This window comes from Capra hircus, chromosome 17 (genome assembly GCF_001704415.2).
Source record: "Capra hircus breed San Clemente chromosome 17, ASM170441v1, whole genome shotgun sequence".
NCBI classification, from domain to species: Eukaryota; Metazoa; Chordata; class Mammalia; order Artiodactyla; family Bovidae; genus Capra; species Capra hircus.
Genome location: NC_030824.1, coordinates 6,054,458 through 6,074,757, shown reverse-complemented (window position 1 = coordinate 6,074,757; position 20,300 = coordinate 6,054,458). Strand labels below are relative to the sequence as shown.

At 52.8% G+C, this 20,300-nt stretch overlaps 1 protein-coding gene across 3 annotated transcripts in view; it reads left to right on the top strand.

Annotated features, from left to right (window-relative positions):
* SGSM1 (small G protein signaling modulator 1) overlaps positions 4,314–20,300 on the top strand; it is a 75,091-nt gene continuing 59,104 nt past the window's right edge. For all 3 annotated transcript variants that reach the window (XR_001919364.1, XM_018061074.1, XM_018061073.1), the window contains exons 1-2: positions 4,314–4,414; positions 4,510–4,553. Coding sequence is in view for 2 of the 3 variants with exons in the window: in XM_018061074.1 (XP_017916563.1) it covers positions 4,396–4,414; positions 4,510–4,553 (63 nt within the window). In the remaining variant the exon portion in view is untranslated. The remainder of the gene's footprint in view (positions 4,415–4,509; positions 4,554–20,300) is intronic.

The window sequence follows — 20,300 nt, the reverse complement described above, 5'->3', positions numbered from 1 at the left end:
ACTGTTAAAATACCATAGACTGGTTGGCTTATAAACAACAGAGATTTATTTCTCACAGTTCTGAAGGCTAGAAAGTCCACAGTCAAGACACTGACAAATCCAGTGTCTGACAAGAGCTACTTCCTGATTTCTAGATGGCTATCTTCTTGCTGTATTTTCATATGGTGGAAGAGACCAGAAAGCTCTTCAGGATCTCTTATAAGGGCACTAATCCCATTCACGAGGGATCCATCCCCCTGACCTAATCACCTCCCAAAGGCCCCACCTCCAAATACTGTCTCATTGGGGATTAGGTATCAACATGTAAATCTGAAGAGAACATAAACTCTTAACCTGTAGCACCCAGAAATTATACTTCTAGGTATCAAATATGCAAGTTTGTCCACATAAAATCTTCTACGCCAATGTGTACAGCTCTATTCATAGAAGCACTCTATTTATAACAGCCAAGAGGTAGAAACCATCCAGATGTACAGCAATTAATGAATGGAGAAACATACCCACCCATGGGTGGGTCCACACAACGGAATATTCTTAAGTCATAAAAAGGAAAGAAGTACTATGTGCTGTAACATGGATGAACCTCAAAAATACTGCGGTATGTCAAGGAAGCTGGATATAAGGGCTACACATCGGCTCGTTTAATTTAATGAAATCTCCAGAACAGGCAGACTCATCAGTACAAAAAGCAGATGCATGGTTGCCGAAAGTTGTGGGGAAGGGGGAAATGGGGAGAGGCTGCTTAATGGGTACAGGGTTTCCTTTTGAGGTGAAGAAGTGTTCTGGAACTAGACAGTGGTGATGGCCTCAGCACATTGGGAGGAGATGCCACTGGACTGTCCAGTTTAAACTAGTCACAATGGTGAATGTTATGTGAATATTACCACAGTAGATTTAAAAGGCTTGCTGGTGGAGAGAATGTGGGATGAGAAAGTAAGAAGAAAATCAAGGCTCTCTTGGGCTTTTTTAAGGCGTTATGGACTGGAGGAGCCTTATGCACGGACTGTGTGACGGTCTCCACCACACCCATTCTCTTCTTTGTCTAGGCATGCTCATTCCCACCCCAGGGCCTTTGCACCTGCTTTCCCACGTGCCTGGAATGATTGCAATCTGCATTTATTGACAGAGAGAGATGTTCATTTTCTAAGTGGAAAAGTAGGTCAGCTTTTTTTCGATTCATGTTCATAGAAACAGATGAACACATTCCACGGAATAATTTTATGAGCACAATGTTTTCAACTGCAAGTAATAGAAAACTCTGGGTCAGTGGCTTCACAATGAGGCCACGCCATTGTACCAGTAATCAGTGTACTGCTTTTCAATTCCAGATTCATTCTTCCATAATAAATGGAACTGTTCAGGGATCTCTGGCCATAAGCCACAGAAGCTGCCTTTGGCTAACTTAAGCAAAAGGCAATAAACTGGAGGAAAAATGGGTTTTCCCAGAGTCCAACGGGGGCTTCTCGGTAATAGTCAGGACTGCGTTAACGTTGTCTCATTTATACTAAGCACGATGCTGAGTTTTCTCCGTAGAGGGCGCTAAAGGGACACTGCAGGAGGAACAGGCCTTCCTCACTGGTTCTGGCATTTGAACAAGGGGTCAGCTGCACAGGTATGAGACAAAGCCTAGGTAGCAGTGAGTCAGATGGTAGGATTCTCAGACCCTGCTTTTGGGCTTTGGGACCCAGGAAAGATTTCCTGCTCTATCTCAGAGGGATTGCGACTCAACAAGCTGACCTTCGGTGCCAGCGCCCCTAGTGGTGAGTGGTCTAACTGCAGCAGAGAGAGCCAAGCTCAGGGTCCAAGTTCAGTCGGTTCAGTCGCTCAGTCGTGTCCGACTCTTTCCGACCCCATGAATTGCAGCATGCCAGGCCTCCCTGTCCATCATCAGCTCCCGGGGTTCACTCAAACTCACGTCCATCGAGTCAGTGATGCCATTCAGCCATCTCATCCTTTGTCATCCCCTTCTCCTCCTGTCCCCCAATCCCTCCCAGCATCAGGGTCTTTTCCAATGAGTCAACTCTTCACATGAGGTGGCCAAAGTACTGGAGTTTCAGCTTCAGCATCAGTCCTTCCAAAGAACACCCAGGACTGATCTCCTTTAGAATGGACTGGTTGAATCTCCTTGCAGTTCAAGGGACTCTCAAGAGTCTTCTCCAACATCACAGTTCAAAAGCATCAATTCTTTGGTGCTCAGCTTTCTTCACAGTCCAACTCTCACATCCATACAGGACCACAGGAAAAACCATAGCCTTGACTAGACGGACCTTTGTTGGCAAAGTAATGTCTCTGCTTTTGAATATGCTGTCTAGGTTGGTCATAACTTTCCTTCCAAGGAGTAAGCGTCAATTAATTAATTAATTTCATGGCTGCAATCACCATCTGCAGTGATTTTGGAGCCCCCAAAAATAAAAAACTGAGTCCGGGTCCAAAAACCTGAGCAAATCCAGGTCCCATAGATGCCCATCTTCCTGTTGCCACTAAAGCAAGCTTCACCAAATCCTTCCTTTTGGAAGAAAAGCTCCAGGTTTTCAAGGAAGGATCAGTACAAGTCACCTTCCCATGCTCTGAGCTTGGTAGGAGAAGGAAAACTTGCCAAGTGGTGCTGGTGGCAAAGAACCTGCCTGCCAGTGCAGGGGACCTAAGGGGTCCCATCGCTGGGTTGGGAAGACCCCCTGGAGGAGGGCACAACAGCCCGCTCCAGTATTCTTGCCTGGAGGATCCCATGGACAGAGGAGCCCAGCAGGTACAGTCCATGGGGTTGCCAAGAGCTGGACACGACTGAAGCATGTCAACACACACACATGCGCGAGACAGAAGGAAAACCACGGGTTTTAGGAAACACACACCAACGTGGGGCTTGGGAGCCCTACTTTTCTAAAGTAACTCCATCATCTTAGGGGCACAGTCAAGAAAAGAACCCCTGGATCAGTCTCTTGGACCCTGAGGTCAGGATTCTGACTGCTGTTCACTTGGTTGTTAGGTATTTTTGCTAACAAGCAACTGTTCCCTATTCTCTGGGTTCCAAGGGGACCCACCACACCTGCCTGGAGATGGTGGGGCAGTAGGACTGTGAAAGAGGCTGCCCTCCCCCAGCAGGGGGCAGGCGTGTGACCCAGGCCAGACCAATCAGACGCTCCCTTTCTGCAACAGGACCTCAAATAGATGGAGTTCCTATCACCTGAGTGGTGGTGCCCTCAACACCCTGTCTCTGTCAGATGATTGTTCAAGTCTCTCTTGCTGGCCTTCCAGCGCTGCCGTGGTTTCACCCTGTTTCTGAGTACTCCAGCCTCCCTTGGACTCTGGGAATGCCTGTCATCCTTCCAGTCTGTTCCGTTTTGCAAAGTTAGCCAAAGTCAGCACCTGTGGCTTATGGCCAAAGGCCCCCCTGACACTGACAAACGGGAAAGAGGGGACTCTGGATCCACGGCTGGATATACTGGAGTGGAGCTGGAATACTGGAATACCGGAGTGGGCTGCCATTCCCTTCTCCAGGGGATCTTCCCAACCTCTGGTTGGAACCTGTGTCTCTTATGTCTCCTGCATTGGCAGGCGGGTTCTTTACCACTAGCGCCACCCGGGAAGCCCGTCATCGGCGACTTCATGGAGGATTCAGTCTTTTTGCTGGTGGAGGGTGTGAAATATTTATTATGAGCACTACCAAAATGTGACAGAGACACAAAGCGATCGAGTCGATGCCCCTGGGGAAATGGCACAGACCGACGTGCCACAAACTTTCCATTTATAAAAAGCAAAACCCGCAATGGTAAAGTGCAGTAAAGAAAAGCACTATAAAAAGAGGTATGCCTACAGTAGTCGTAGTAGTAATAATAATAGCAATAGTATGCAGCCCAGCTATCCTTTGTGGCTGCCGGCCCTTTATCCCTAGATGTGTGTTAAGTGCTTTACATTCAGGACTTCCTTTAAGTTTCATATCATTCCTATGAGGTGATCAAACTATATCCATTTTAAAGAGGAGAAAACAGGCTAGGAGACTGTCGGTAGTAGCCCCCCCAAGCCCGCCCCCCACCGCCACATCCGAACCTGGCAGACAGCAGAGAGTGAACAAGTGATGATGTCTTTCCCGGCCCCACGGAAGAAGGGTGGGCATGGAAGTGGTCGTGGTGGTGGGTTTCCCCTGGGGAGGGAGGTGCCGGCGCCGGCTCCTCGGGACGCGCGGGACCGAGGGTGTGTGTCGGGCGGGGAGGAGCCTCTGGGAGGACCTGGGCGGCCCGGCGCGGCTCCCGGGAGGGTGGGGCGGCCGCGGCGGGGCCTGACGTCTGGCGCCCGGACCGTCACTCGGCGCTCGCCCCGCCCCGCCGCGGCTGCAGCAGGCGAGTGGAGCGCCCGGGAGCCGCCGCCGCCACCCGGACTCGGATCGCCGCGCGCGCAGCCATGGCTTCGGGGCTGGCGGGTAAGGGGGCGCAGGGTGCGGGGCGGGGGGAAGGCAGCTCCGCAGCGCGGCCCCCAGCCCTGGGCTGAGCGGCCGCCCTCTCGTCTCACCCACAGAGGCGGAGACCCGGCAGAGGCTGCTGCGCACGGTCAAGAAGGAGGTGAGTGCCGGGCGGAGGCGGGCGGCGCGACCCCCGGGGAGGGGGCCGCCGCAGCCACCCCCAGGGAAGCGTCTCCAAAGGCCGCGTGGCCAGCTGAGGTGGGGGGCCCACCTGGGTGGGGGCTAACCTCGCGCAGGGCTAGAAGCAGGTGAGTTTGGGGGTGGGAGTAGGGGGTAGGGGGCCCTGGGTGTTTTTATGCTGTGTACAGGAGCAACTGCTGCGTGAGGGCCCTCCAGGTTGGGGGAGGGGCCTACCTGGATGTGTCTCGGTAGGACCCCCTCTTGTGGAAGAGCAGGTGGGTGGGTCTCATTAAGGTGAGAAACGCACCTGGGGCGGGGTGGGGGTTGCTGCTGTCGGGGCTTGTTGAGTCGGGGAGGCCTGGATGGGGCTGCAGGCAGTGGACCAGACTTCCGGAAGGGGGGGGATTCACTTTGGGAAAATAAAGCTTCCTACACACACCCCTCCCCTAAATTCAGTCCTTGGAGCCACCCCGAGGAGCCAGGGGACCCCCTCCCTGAGAGTCCCAGGCCAGTGGGTTAAGTCCACTGGTAGGCATGTGTGCCTGCTCTCCTGGCAGTCAGGGTCCCCGGACCCCCACCCAGCCCGACTCTGGCAGGAAGGTGAGAATTAGTCAGGGTTCAGCTGCCCCTCTGACCCTTCACTCTCCCTGGGGTTAGCCCAGCCTAGCCTTCAGAGTTAATAGTTCATGACTTCTCACAGAGCAAGAGAATCTATAGTGATGGGTGCCTAGGGAAGCATTTGGACACCTGGACTCTGTGTCTGTGTGTGTGTGTGCGCAAACATGCCTGTGTGGACTCTGTGTCTGTGTGTGTGTGGCTGTGTGTGGCTCTGTGTCTGTGTGTGTGTGTGTGTACACGCACATGCCTGTGTGAGTGAGGATGTGTAGCTGTATGTGTATCTGAGCACATCCACACATCTCCCTGGAGATATCTAAGTGTGTCTCTGTGTGTCCGTGCATCTGCGTGTTTATCTGTTTTTCTGATTATGATGTGTATCTGTGTGATGCAGGAATCTGTGAATGAGTGAGCCAGTGGCTGTGTCTGTGCGTGTGACATGGGATGGCATGAATCTCTGTGTGGATGAGTGAGGCTGCGGCCGTGTGTGTGTCCATGCCCCCATGTCACCCTGCATCCCACCACCTGGGACCCCGTCACTGCCGAGCATGCCTCACCTCTGCGTTCTGAGCGCTCAGCTCTCGGTGGAGGGGGCTGGCCTGGTCCTGTGCCTCCGGGTGTGTTGAGGGTGTTGGTATCTGGGGGCAGTGCTGACCACCAAAAAGGCCCTCCCCGCACGGTGGCAGCCAGCCAGCCGCCAAGGGCAGTCTCAGCGCTGGGACCTGTTGCTGCCCCTCCCCCCCGGAGAGCGTGGGTGTGTGTCTGTGTGTGTCTCCGTGTGTGGCACGTCCCGCTGTTGCTGAAAGAATCCACTCCAGGCTGATTGCACATTCTAGTGTCTCTGAATAAGGAGACATACACATGAAATCCCTCAGAAAGGCCCAGAACTTTTACGCTCACAGAGACCCCTGTGGGGACCTGAAGAGAGCTCTGTCTAGACCCTCTTTCCATCGAAAGCTACACGTTCGGATGACTGTTTCAGGCGAGAATGGATGTAGACCGCCCCCTCCAAAAGCCTTCAGAGTAAAACCCTGCAATTTTTGTGTTCGTTGTTTCATTAAACCCAGATGTTCTGTGTGCTCTCCATGTATTTTCACCCAGAATGGCTGTGTTTGTAAGGACATGGTTCCACTGAGGGTCGGGGACTGGGGTGGGGGGCGTGGGGGCACGGCTACAAGCAGAAGAGATTGTGAGCACGTTGGAGGGAGTGATTTCTGCTCTGGGCAGGCCTCCAGCTGAGCCCTAAACCCAGCTCTGCCTCCAGCTCCCTCAATGCCCTTGCGAGTTCCTTCCCCTCTCGAGGACTCAGTTTCTCCATGTCTGGAGGAGGAAGCATTGGTCTGGTGTCCTTGGAGGTCCCATCCATGTCAGTCTGCTTTGGGCTATTGGCCAGGTTGTGGGGGACACTTTCCCCCTGGTGATCGAAGGCTGCATTTTCTCTTGTGAGCCGCTGAGTTTGGCGATTGGGATGAGCTTTCTGCCTGACTGGAGGCCAAGGCCATCTGGTCTAAGGGACCTCTTGGCCTCCCGCTCGTTGCCTGGGCAGGGGTGGGTGGGGGTGCAGAGGCAGACCTTGCCAAGTTTGGTCAAGAACTCAAGTATCCATTGACCCTGAAGTGCAATCAGAGGGCAGGACTTCGCGAGCTGATGGCTGATTCTAAATTTTGCATTTCTCGAGGCTCATCATTATGGTAATTAGTGCTTCCACTTCCTGGAGGCTACTCTAAGCTGTATCCTGTGTGCACAGTAATTTTATGAAGTCAGTGAGGTTTTCCCCATTTTACAGACACAGAAACTGAGGCTCACAGAGGAGGAGTGAGATCCTCACGAACGCATAGCCCAAAAGGGACAGACCCTCCCAAGCCTGGCCTGGCATCAGAGCCAGGTTTTTACCCCCTAAATCACAAACATGCCCATTCACGTCTACATGGCACCACAATCTCAGTGTGTGTGGGTGCTATAATTTCCATTTTATAGATGAGAAAACTGGGCCAGAGAGAGGGAGCAAGAGAGGGAGGGGCACAGAACCAGTAAAGGGGAACAGTTTTCTGTCTCTGAGCCCCCTGTTCAGCATGGGTACACCCTGCCAAGGGTATGGAGACAAATCCAGCCACACACACGCCCCTCCAAAGTAGACCTCCTCTCTCCTTCCTCTGACCACCTCCTCGGGGAGCATCTCCAATGGGAGGGCAAAGGGGAGCTCTTTGCTTAGAAAACTAGGAGTCAAGTCTTCCTTCCCTTCACCCTCTGGGTTCAAAGCCACATCCCTGCCTGTCACAGCCTTGCCCAGAGGTGCCTCCCATCCTTCTTTCTGGAACGGGGCAACTTAACAGCAAGTTTCTGTAGATAAGCCAGGCGGGTCTGCAAGCTTTTGTGTGAGCCACTGAAGCCACAAAGGCTGGCAGAGGCTGTGGGGCTGGAAGCTCTGTCGAGTGCTGACTCGGCCGCGCTCTGCGGATCCCACGGTGAACTAGATCGGCTGAGTCCTCTCGGGGCTGACACTCTAGTATGGTGGACAGACCCTGACAGACATCCTGGGGGGTAATGTAATTAAAGGGGTAATTGCAGGCTGTTGCACCAAGGTCTAGAGGAGAAGCAAGCATCACTTGGCATTACAAGAGCATGTATCCAGATGTAATTGCATGCAGGTGGCTCAGGAAGGCTTCCTGGAGGAAGTGGTGTTTAAGAAGCTGTGTGAAGGATAAGTAGGCTTTTTAGGTGAAGGTATGAGGTGGTGAGAGATAGCAGAAAAACGATTCCTGGCAGAGGGAACTGCACACACCAAGACTTTGTAGCTGGAGGGAGAACCACAAACTTGGAGGAATGGGCGGGGGGAGGTGGGAGGGGGGACTCGGAAATGGCTGGAGTGCAGAGGGCTGCACGCAGAGGGGGCAGACCATGTGGTCCTATCTTAAAGGCAAGAGGAAAGGAGTGGGGAGGACATGAGGAATATGGAAAGAAGAGGGTGGAGCTGAAACTGATTGCTCGTCAGTTGTGCAATCTTGGACAAGAATCTGTCTTTACCTTCACATGTGTCTGGATTCTAGTTTATTCGTAATGGGGATGAAAATTACTCACCTGTCAGTATAAACCATGTGAAAACACCCACCATGTTAGCCTGAGCTTCTCCAGGACAGGAATCTTTTTTTTTTTTTTTAACTGTCTCCCTCCCCAGGGACAGCTGGGGACAGGATGGCCTCAGCATGATTTCCTCCAGTCAAATCCAGCCACTCTCTCCTGGCTCCTTCCTGGCTCCCTTAGCCCTCCCCTCCTTGCCCCTCCCCGCCTCCACCCCTTTAATTTTGTTTTGGTTCCCAGAGCAGCAGGGACTGGCTTCCCGTTGCCATGACGACTACCATTAAAGGAGCCAGCCACGTGACACGGGTTGATAACGGAAGCGAAGTGACTAACTGCGTTGTTTTCCTGCCTCTTGGCTGGGCCTGCTTGGCCTCTTAACTGGAGGGGAGAAGGCAGGGGCTTGTGGGTCTGCAGAGAGACCCCGGGAAAGAGTCTGGGGATGAGAGGAAGCCACGTTTAGCTCTGCTTCCTGGAGCTGGTGCGAGGGCTGTTCCTGGGGGGCCATCGTCACAGCGGCTGAGCCGGGCTTGTTTGGGGAGCTGAACCTCCCCACCCCTGAGTGGACGATCAGGGCAGGAGGGTGAGACGTGCTGAGAAGGTTGGAGGAAGTCAAGAAGGAAAACAGGGATGTTAGCAACAGGACTCTGCGGTGGTGTCCCTCTAACCCAGGGGCTCTTGAGGAAGGAGGAAGGACAGTTTTGCCTTCCAGGTAGGATTGCCAGATAGCACACAGGTCACACAGTTAAATTCAAATTTAAGATAAACAATGAATAGTCTTTTGGAGTAAATATGCATTGCTAAATCTGGCAGCCTTACCCCCCACCCACTGGGACTTTTGGCAACATCTGGAGACGTCTTCGGTTGTCAGAGCTGGAGATGCTCTGGCATCTAGTGGGGAGAGACCGGAAATGGTGCTCAACATCCTGAAAGCACAGCACAGCCCCCGTCATGAGGAAGTTTCCAGGTCAAATAGCACAGCTGGGCTGAGTGGTCCCTAGATGCTTACCTCCTTCACCCCTCATGACAGACAGCCCTAACAGGGAGACTTACCACCTGCTCTGCTGGATACAAGAGGAACTGGAGGCACGGAGATGGTCACACGGCTGGCGGGTGGAGAAGCCAGGATTCAGATCCCGCTTTGCCAGGATCTGGAGGGCGGCCTCATGGCCCCTCATTCCCAGAGGGCAGAGGTTGGGAACCACAAGCTTCAGCAGAGTCCCTAGAAGCCAGCTGGGGGTTCCAATGTGTGTAGGGGAAGGAGATGAGTCAGGAGAGGTCCATGCGTCACAGCCTGTGCAGCGCTGTGAATGCTTGGCTGCAGCGTCTGCCCCCTCAGAGAGTGGGGAGCTCTGGAAGATTTGTGAGCAGGGGAGGGTCTTGCTTGGAGTTGTACCTCAGGAGACTTCAACAGGCAGCAAGGGCCGAGACGGACCTTTTCTGGCAGTTCTTAGAAGGAAACTTCCTCTCTCCTTTTCACAAACATTTCTTGAGCATCTACTAGGTGCCAGGCACTGTTGCAGGAAGGTTGAGAAACGAACAAAAACAACATCCCTGCTCACATGCTCTTGAGAAGCTGTGCTCAGTCATGGCCGACTCTGTGTGACCCCATGGACTGTAGCCCACCAGGCTCCTGTGTGCATGGGATTCTCCAGGCAAGAATACTGGAGTGGGTGGCCATGCCCTCCTCCAGGGGATCTTCCCGACCCAGGGATCAAACCTGCGTTTCCTGCATTGGCGGATGTGTTCTTTGCCACTAGCACCACCTGGGAAGCTCTGTTGTGAAGTTTAATAAATACATAATAAATAGGTATTAGAAGCAGCGGGAGCTGGGAGGAAGATAAAGCAGGAAAGGCGGTGGAGCGTGGTGGGAAGCGGGCTCCAGAGGTGACCCTCAAGGGCGGCTTCTCTGACGGGGTGACGTTGAGCAGAGTCCTGCCGGGCAGACATCCGTGGCAAGGGTGTCCCTGACAGAGGGAACAGCAAGCACAAAGGCCTTGAGAGGGGATCAGCGAATCGCCAGGAGGCCAGCGAATCGCCAGGAGGCCAGCGAGGCTGCAGCAGAGTGAAAAAGAACGGAGGAGGAGGAGATGGAACAGGCGGCCGGTCGTGCAGGGCCTGTGGCCCTCGGAAGCTTGGGCTTTTACGCTGAGTGAGATGGAAGCTGGTGTGGGTGGGGGGCGGGGAGGCGTTGATCACGAGAGGAGTGTGAATTCACCTACGCGTGCCTGCCAGATGGGTAGTACTTGGAGGGACAAATGAGGATTCAAAGTGGTTAGGCAAGAGAGGAAACTCCCATCTTATATTTTCTGAGCTTTCCATTCTTGGGCCGGAAATCACAGCCCCACACTCCCCCGCCGGGCCAAGTGCAGGTTCCAAAAATGCTGGCCCGATGGAAGGGATGACAGCAGGAACACTGGGTGGGATATTCTGGGGGCGCTCCGATGCTAGCAGGGTTGACTCAAATCAGTTCATGTGTGTTGTGTTCTCAGGCTTAAGACGGCAGAAGTGCTCATGAATGATGCAACCATGTCTGCACGTGGCCCGGTTGGTGCTTGTTTTCGTGTATCTGGCAATGCGGCTTCCTGGAGCTTTTGATAGTGGTGGGCTTGGGGACAACGTGACAGGGGTGTTGGGAGGGATGCTGGCGTTCCTGCTTAAGTGTAGTCTGCCTGGGTCCCCCTGCAGTAACCTCCTGGGGGCCTCAGGAGAGGGTGCTGGTTGGCACGTGGGAAAAGGCATTTCTGCCTCCTCGCCACGTTGGGCCCACAGTGGTTGGCTGCGGACCCCAGGATGGGAGGTGAAGACACCCGAGTCCTTGTTCCCACGCTGACCCTAACAGTCTGTGGCCTCCTACCAGGCCCCTTCTCCCTGTCTCGTTCTTCTGCTTTCTAAGCGGATTCTAAGAACCTCCAGCCATCTGATTTGGCCGGCATCACTTTCCGAGAGCCAAGTCTCCCCCGTGTTTTCTCTACTCTGAATTTGCCAAGTCTGTATTTAAGACTTATTAAAAAAAAACTTAGTAGCTGATAAGACTTTTAGGGAGCTTTCACTCAAGGAAAACAAGGGCTGACTAAAGCCATTCTAATGGAAGAAAGATTTTAAAAAGAAAAAAAAAGAACAGCATTTACTGGGCATTTTATATGAGTGACCTCACTTAAGGATCTCAGTGCCCCCTGAAGTGGATAAAATGTTTTCCCTAACAGAGACAGATACTGGGGCACAAAAGATGACAAGTACCTTGCCTGCAGTCATGGAGATTGTCAGTGGTACAGCTTGGGAGTCTGGCTCCAGTATCCTGCTCTGTATCACTGCGGAGCCCAAACCCACATGTGGTTGTGAGCGACACCGGAAGTGTGTAGCTGGGGATAAGGCCAAGCTTTGAATGCAGACAGCCTCGAGTTCAGGTCACAGCCGTGCCCTTTAGGGGCTGCGGGAACCTCTCGGACTTGAGTTTCCTCGTGTATCAGTCCGCTGGGGCGTCACCCACCGCTCTCTTGTGCTATCACCGGAGGGTTCTTTGTGGAGGGACCAGGCACAGTGCTTGACTCACCCACTAAAGAGTGAGATAGATCCCAGTTCAGCGTGAGAAGGACATTTTGCTGCCCTTTCTGGTCACACTGAACTTGCAGGTGCCCTCAGCGTGGGATCGTGCCCTTCTTGGGTCAGCCTGGGGCTACGGGGGTGAGGGGCAGGGCCAGGGCCACAGGAGGGGTGCTGTGGATGGGGAAGGGGCCTGTTTGGGGATCCAGAGGGACTGAGCCCCGTGAGTAGGAGTCCGGGAAGCTGAGTCTTGACTGATGGCATCACCATCCTGGGGTGGGCAGCTGGAGCGTCCCTCTGTGTCTGGACGCTCCTCGGTCCCCAGTGGAGGTAATCCCTCTGTCTCAGGAGGTCGGAAACCCTCGTGAGCCTGCCGGTCCTGCTGCTTAGGCACTGTGGGCCCCTGGGTGAGGCGGCTAGGAGGGCTGGACTCCAGTGGGCGTGGGTGGCATGTTTTCCTTTCTTTTAGTGGTGCAAGAAGATAGGAGATGAATAGGTTTTGCTTGGAGGTTTATTTGGTGATTTTTCTTTGCAAAATCTTGAAGGAATTCAGTGTCTGGGTGTTTTGTAAAGGACAGTGACAGGACCTTTTGCAGTAGACCTCCATACAAAAATCCTCCTGAAGCCCCAGGAGATCAAGGGGCTTGGTGATACTTGCAGTGTTCAGTGAATTCTCCTCTAATTATTATTTAGTGCCTTAGGTTGAAATAGAAAATTAGAATTGGAGCAGCTATTATTTTTCTTTTTTTAAAAAAAAGAAATAAAGACATCTTTACCACTACCATTTATTAAACACTACATGCTTAGCTCTGGCTCATTTAATCCACAAAGCAGTCTTCCTCTAGGGTAGGTACAGACTGCAGCTCCACTTTACTGATGAAGAAACTGAAGCTCAGAGAGGTTAAGAACCCAGACTAAGTAAGGGCACCCAGCTGCGAAGCAGCACAGCTGGGAATTTCAGCCAGCCCCACCCATTTCAAGTTGGATCATAACTTGCTAACAAAACTAGTTAAGGAAATAAATAAACCTACAAATATAAAACAGAAAGGGAAAGAGAGGCTAAGAAGTGGATATATTGGTGCAAGGGTTTGGGAAGCTGTGGAGTGACCCGCTTTAGATACGGCTGTATGCAGGGGTTCCAATGACGTCATGTCTCCATCTCTCTGCGCTGCTTTTTCTCTGTGTAAGCCTTATGCCCTGTCTGTCTCTATGGGGAGGTCGAGTGTTGCTCAGCCGCTCTCAGGGCCCAATCTGCCAGCTTGGCATCAACAGAAGCCAAGCTTCCCCTTCCCTGTGGTTCTAGCGGAAGTCTCAGGATTCGATCTCACGGGACCAACTGGGTCGTGTGCTCTTTTTGCGCCAATGGCCGCAGTATGGATTTCTCCGACTGGTCGAGCCTGGGAGGGCAAAGTGTGGAGTCAGCCCCGTGAGAGTAAAGGAGGGGGCCCAGAGGAGAGTCGAGGCGAAACGTCCAGACAGGGAGGTGGATCTCCGGCCGGGAAACCGCAGGCGTCCACCTCCACAGCCGGAGGGCGCCGCATTTGGAGCTCAGCCCCTCACGGTGGAAGCGGCCTCTCTGATGCTCCGTGCCTGGCTGTGATCCCGGCGCTGCCTGGTGACCTACTGTGTGCAGGTGTCTGTCCAGTCAGAGATTTCTACTCTGGGGTGTGCAAACCCCGAAACTGTATGAACACTCTGTACTTGCCATACGGAGAGGGTATCCTCCCTTCTCCTCAGGACCCGTAAAGGGTCCACAGCCCAAACACTCCAGTACGGTAGGTGTTCTTCACTGTGGTTTTAAATAAATCTTTCACCAAGTTTATAAAAGAAACACCCTGCAAGGTGCTGGGATACAAAGATAACTACAGTACAGTCCCCCATCCTCCACACGCTCAGAAATGAAATGGTGTCTCCTAATTTCTAACCCAGTGAGTCTTCTAATAATAATAACAACCCCTAATAGTAATCATAGTGAGCACTTATTGGGCACCTACTGTATTCCAGACTGGCACTGTCCAGTGTGAACGACTAGTCCCATGTGCCTCTTTACATTTAAATCAAGTAACATTAAATTTAAAATACTGTTCCTCAGCCTCACTGGGTACCTTTTGTACTCAGTAGCCCCACATGGCAACTATACTGTATTGGACAACGCAGGGATGGAGCATGTCCAGAAAGTTCTATCATGTTCTAGACAGCATGCTAAGTGCTTTATATCCATTGATGTATGTAATCTTTAAAAAATCCTTAATGAACAGGACCTACCCCTGAGGCAGGGATGTTGTTGTTGAGTCACTAAGTCACATCCAACTCTTTGCGACCCCATGGACTGCAGCAGGCCAGGCTCCTCTGTCCTCCGTCTTCAGAGTTTGCTCAAATTCATGTCCACTGACTCAGTGATGCTATCTAACCATCTCATGCTCTGCCGCCTCTTTCTCCCTTTGCCTTCAGTCTTTCCCAGCATCGAGGTCTTTTCCATTGAGTGGACTCTTCACATCAGGTGGATAAAGTACTGGAGCTTCAGCTTCAGCATCAGTCCTTCCAATGATATTATGCAGGGTTGATTTCCTTTAGGATTGACTGGTTTGATCTTGCTGTCCAAGGGACTGTCAAGAGTCTTCTCCAGCACCACAGCCTGAAGGCATCGATTTTTTGGCACTCAGCCTTCTTTATGGCCCAGGGCTTACATCCGTACATGACCCCTGGAAAAGCCATAGCTTTGACTATTTAGGTCCTGTTTATCATCCCATTTTACAGATGAGTAAACCAAAGCACAGAGGAAGTGAAGTGACTTGCCCAAGGTCACAGAGGTGGTAAAAACCAGGATTCTAAGCCAGCCCTTAAACACAGTATCTCACTGCTTTTCCTCCTAAGGTTTGCTGGAGGTGGCTGGTCCATTTTCTGGTCCACACGGTGTGTGAGCCATCTGGGAATTCCATTTCTTACTTTCCTGTGGCCCCTACACTCCAGAATTTCAGGCTGCCTTCCAGACAATCTCAGCACCGTCTGGAGTCTGTGTGCAGCTTCCTCATCCACGAGGCCCGAGGGTCTGCAGAAACAGGGAGTGTTGCCAGGGGAGCCGCCACACGCAGTGGGCAGAGCACCCGGGAGAAAGCTGGCAGGGGTCCAGGGTGTGAGCTCAGGATGTGAAACACTAGGGCCCTTTCCCCTGGGGACGGGAGGCAGTTGGGCAGCTGTCTTTAAGGCTCCTCCATCTCCATCATTGACTGGGTATAGGAGTATTGGCTGAAAGGACATTTCCCCAAGGTGCCCCCTGGCAAGTGCTCTTAGCATCAGGCACTGGGGGAGGCTTCTTGTCAGGCACTGGGGGGCACCCATGCAGGGCTTCCGGTTGGTGGGAACCCCATTCTCAGCCCCAGAACACCTCTCCTTCCTGGCTAGCTGGCTGGCCAGTCCTCCGACTCTTGGGAAAGAATGTAGGTTTCCTATTTATATGCACTATTTATAGCACACCAGTAAACCATTAACTGGGGCCGGGCTGGCAGCAGGCCGGGAGAGGCGTCTGCTTCTCCTGCAAGCCCCAAAGCCACCTTTAGGGTCGTTAAGAGAGGAACCCCTCCCTGAGTCTGAAGACTCGCATGCGACCGTCTCATCATCTGTTTGTCTGCTCACTCCCATCACACGGATGGGCTGGCAGAAGGATACCCCTGGGGCTTTGCCTTCCTTACCTGTGGATGTGGCAGGCAGGATGGGAGGATGTGGGCGGGGAGGGTGAGGCAGGTCAGTCCCGGAACTGCAGGTGAGAGAGAGTCCAGAAAAGGAAGCCTTGATCCATTCCCCGTGGTCGCCAAGGTGCTAGCTGAGGTCTTCAGACCCCAGCTCTGCGAGACCCCGATGGCTCCCTGTGGCCCATGCAGACTGAGGGTGCGGAGGAGTGCCTTAGCATGTCTGCCCAAAAGCTGGAACCCCTGCCAACATCCTCCATGAGCAGCAGAGTGAGGGAAAGACATTTTTTAAAAAAACAGACTTTATTTTTAAAAGCAGTTTTAGGTTCACTGTAAAAATTAAGTGGAAAGTACAGAGATTTCCCTTATATCCCCCACCCCCACTTCCCTTGTGGGCTTCCCTTGTGACTCAGCTGGTAAAAAATCCGCCTGCAATATGGGAGACCTGGGTTTGATCCCTGGATTGGGAAGATCCCCTGGAGAATGGATAGGCTGCCCAGTCCAGTATTCTGGCCTGGAAAATTCTATGGGCTCTATAGTCCATGGGGTTGCAAAGAGTCGGACACGACTGAGCAACTTTCAGTTTCCCCACCCCCACACACGGACAGTCTCCCCTATTATGGACCCTCCACCACCAAAGTGGGACATTTGTTAACAATGGATGAACCTACACGAACACAACATTGTCACCCCGAGTTCAGAGTTACATTAGGCTTCCCTCTTGGTGATGTACATTCTGTGGGTCTGGACCAATGCGTAAGGACAGGTATGCACCATTAGAGTATCACACAGAATACTCTCGTGCATGCGAGCTAAGTCTCTTCAGTCGTGTCCAGCTCTGCGACCCTTTGGACTGCAGCCCGCCAGGCTCTTCTCTGCCTATAGGATGCTCCAGGCAAGACTACTGGAGTGGGTTGCCATGCCCTCCTCCGGGGCATCTTCCCAACCCAGGGATCGAACCCCACGTCTCTTATGTCTCTTGCACTGGCCGATGGGTTCTTCACCACTGAGCCACCTGGGAAGAATACTCTCAGTACCGTAAAAACTGTCCGTGCCCTGCCTGCTCCTCTCTCTCTCTCCTCTCAATCCCTGGCAACCGCCGATCCTCTTACTGTCTCCATAGTCTTGCCTTTTCCTTCTGCGGCTGCTAAGTCACTTCGGTCGTGTCCGACTCTGTGCGACCCCATGGACTGCAGCCCATCAGGCTCCCTCGTCCCTGGGATTCTCCAGGCAAGAACACTGGAGTGGGTTGCCATTTCCTTCTCCAATGCATTAAAGTGAAAAGCGAAAGGGAAGTCACTCAGTCGCGTCCGACTCTTCGCGACCCCACAGATGGCAGCCCACCAGGCTCCCCCGTCCCTGGGACTCTCCAGGCAAGAACACTGGAGTGGGTTGCCATTTCCTTCTCCAATGCATTAAAGTGAAAAGCGAAAGGGAAGTCGCTCAGTCGCGTCTGACTCTTCGCGACCCCATGGACTGCAGCCCACCAGGCTCCTCCGCCCATGGGATTCTCCAGGCAAGAGCACTGGAGTGGGGCGCCATCGCCTTCTCCGAGAATGTCCTACAGGTGGAGTCATACCGCGTGTTGCCTTTTCAGATTGGCTTCCTTCATTTACTAATAAGCATTTCAGCCTGGATGTTTCTTTTCATGACTGTGATTCACCTTGGGGAACCGATGAGGGGCAGAGCGAGGGAACTAGGAGGTAAGCTGGGAGAGGTGAGCGATGGAAGATGAAAGATGACAGCTGAGGCAGAGGTGGAGCTGGCAGGCGCTGCTGGACCGCGGCTGTGCCAGTGACGCTGGGCTGCACCGGGCTGAGGGAGCAGGTGCCTTGTCCAGCTGGCTGCTGGGGTCCCCACCGTGACCTGGGACTGCAGGGCAGGAGACCTTGGACTCAGATCCCAGCCTCTTCACAGGCCTAACGATCTTTGTCCCTCCCAGGTCCACCACTTCCTTGGGGAAAATGAGAATAATAACAATAATACCTGCATTATTGTGAATCTCTGGGCTAACCTTCATAAAGCGCCTACCCAGCGTGCAGGAAGCATCTGTATGTATCTGTCGAACGAATGAATGCGTCTATTGCATGCCAGGCTCGGTACAGGCCAGACAGTCATGGGTTTGAATCTCTGCCCTGCCGTTTGAAAACCTTGGGCTCTTGGGAAGTCGTTTAGTCTCAGCGAGACTCAGTTTCCTCATCTGTAACATGGGGAAAGTGATTGTGCCCATTTTTCCGAATTACCACAAGGACTGGATGAGATAAACAGTGCCAGGCTCAGTGAGGCCCTTATAAGTAAGTGCTGGTTGTTCTTACATAAAACAGATGCGTGCAGCACCTGCTGTGTGGCTGCCTCTATGTTCAGTGCTCTGTGCTGAGTTGTCTAAGTGTTTATGTGTATTTTGGATATTAACCCCTTATCAGTCATATCATTTGCATATATTTTCTCCCACTCTGTTTAGATTGTCTTTTTTGTCTTGTCGATGGTTTCCCTTGCTGTACAAAAAGCTTTTAAGTTTAATTAGGCCCCATTTGTTTATTTTTGCTTTTATTTCTTTTGCCTTCAGAGGCAGAGCCAAGAGATACTGCTATGGAACGTATTATCTTATGCCCGTGAGGCAATACCAACACAAATAGTAATGTAACACTAATATGAATAGAACTCGCTGTACGGATGGGAATGCTGAGGCTCAGAGAAGGGACACGGTTTGCCCAAGATCACAGGTGTGTTAGCTGGGATCTGAATCCTGGAAGTTCAATTCCAGAGTTCATGGCTGGGCCGTGGGTGTTATTCTGTGTGTGTGTACTCAGTCGTGTCTGACTGTTTGCGACCGCTGTGGCCCACCAGGCTCCTCTGTCCATGGAGTTTCCCAGGCAAGAATACTGGAGTGGCTTGCCCTTGCCTCCTCTGGGGGATCTTCCCAACCCAGGAATCGAACCTGCCTCTCTTGCGTCTCCTGCACTGACAGGCGGGTTCTTTACCTGGAACAGGTGGGGGTGGGGAGAGCATCACAGCAACCTGAGGGCATCTCAGGAAGGAGTGAGAAGCTCACATCACCTGATTCCAAGTCTGAGCATCTAGCTGGTTTTCCAGAGCTGGAGATGGAGGTAGGAAGTAGGGTGTCAGGTGGAGAGGACTATGGAAGCCAAGGTCAGCTGGTGGGAGTCACGTTAGTCAGCCGGAAGGAGTGCTTGTGTGCCTGGGAAGGGACAGGATTTGGCTGGAAAGGAAGGTGGGGGCCACATGGAAGCGGTCACGATTTGCAGGGCGGTCCCATCCAGGTCCAGCCCCCACGTCTGTGTCTGTGCTTTGGAGCTTCCCAAAATATTCCTGTCCCCTCCCCATCCCCCACTGATCAGGCCGGTTCCAGCCCCTCCCACCTCTCACCTCCTGCGTGCCTTGCCCATAACAAGTTGAAAAATGCAGAGCTGCCAGCTATTTCCGTGCAGTGCTTTTCCCTGCCACACCGTCCGTACATCTGTTCCTTCTTTGAGCTCCAGGCCGCCTCTGTGGGGGCAGCAGCAGAAGGAAGCTTTTCCCCTCTGCTTTCCAGTTGGTGAATCTGAAACCCAGAGTTCATTTCTACTTGTACTTCAGAACTTGAGCATCACCTCCTCCAGGAAGCCCTCCCTGATCTCCCCACCTCCCCAGTTTCCTTGCTATTTGTTCTCATAGAACCAAGTTTTTTCACTGCAGAGATTGGTCTCACTTCACACTGGTTGGTGTGATTTAGTTAACGTCTTTCCACTCAGCTGGACTGTGACCTCCATGAGGACAGAGACTGAATCTGCTCGCTGCCTGATGCCAGATGCCTAGGAGGTGCCCTATGAATGTTGAGTGAACGAGTGCGTTTTGGTTCATGTGATCTGTGCGGGGAAGGCAGGTGTCAGCGGAATGTGGAAGAGGCGCACTTATCCCTGCTTGGGATATGGAGAGTCCAGGAAGGCTCCCAGGAGGAGGGGACACCTGAGCTGAAGCCCAAGTTGCAGTTAGCAAGCTGGAGTGTGCATGGAGGGGCGTCTGGCAGAAGGCACCACGTGGGCAAACCGTGGAGGTGAGCCCATCGGGTGGCCTTTGGGGACCCACATCCAGGAGTCAGTTGTTCCAGGCAGGATTTACAGTGTCTGCATCTTGCTCTCAGCATCCGGAGAGCCTGCAGAGGGGCCCAGCCCATCCACCACTCACCCCCTGACCCCAGTCATCCTTGAGGGGGCCTCTGTGTCACTCCCCTCTTCTCCCCACTTTCCCCACATGCTGAGAGTTATTTTTAAAACCACCTCGAAGGCCCTCTAGGCATCCTAATTTAGCGGTCCTCTCCACTGTGAGTTTCTTGCAGAGTTAAGAGTCAGGCTGCTTGGGGGCCTTCATCTCAGAAGCTGATGCTGCCTCAGCATTAGTCACCCGCCTGCATGGCCAGGCACCAACCCCCTGAGACCCCAGCTGGGGTGGGAATGCTCCTCGCTGTCCTCCGAGGAGCAGGTGGCAGCTCCGGGGGTGTTTATTTAGGCCTCCTATGGGCCACAGGCACTGCCCTGGGTGCTGTAAACCGGGGGTCCCTGTTTGTGGACGGCTCTTGAGCTGAGAGGGCTTTCTACATTACAAAGAGCTGTAAAAACAAGAGACTCATTTAGACCATAGGTGGCTGAAAAGAGGTTTGCCAGATTTAGCAAATGAAAATTCAGAACGCCCAATTCAATTTGGATTTCAGGGAAAGATTAACGTTTTAGTAAAAACATGCACCATGTACTCTTTAGGACATACTTATGCTAAATATACATTTATCCGAAACTTACATTTCACTGGGGAGC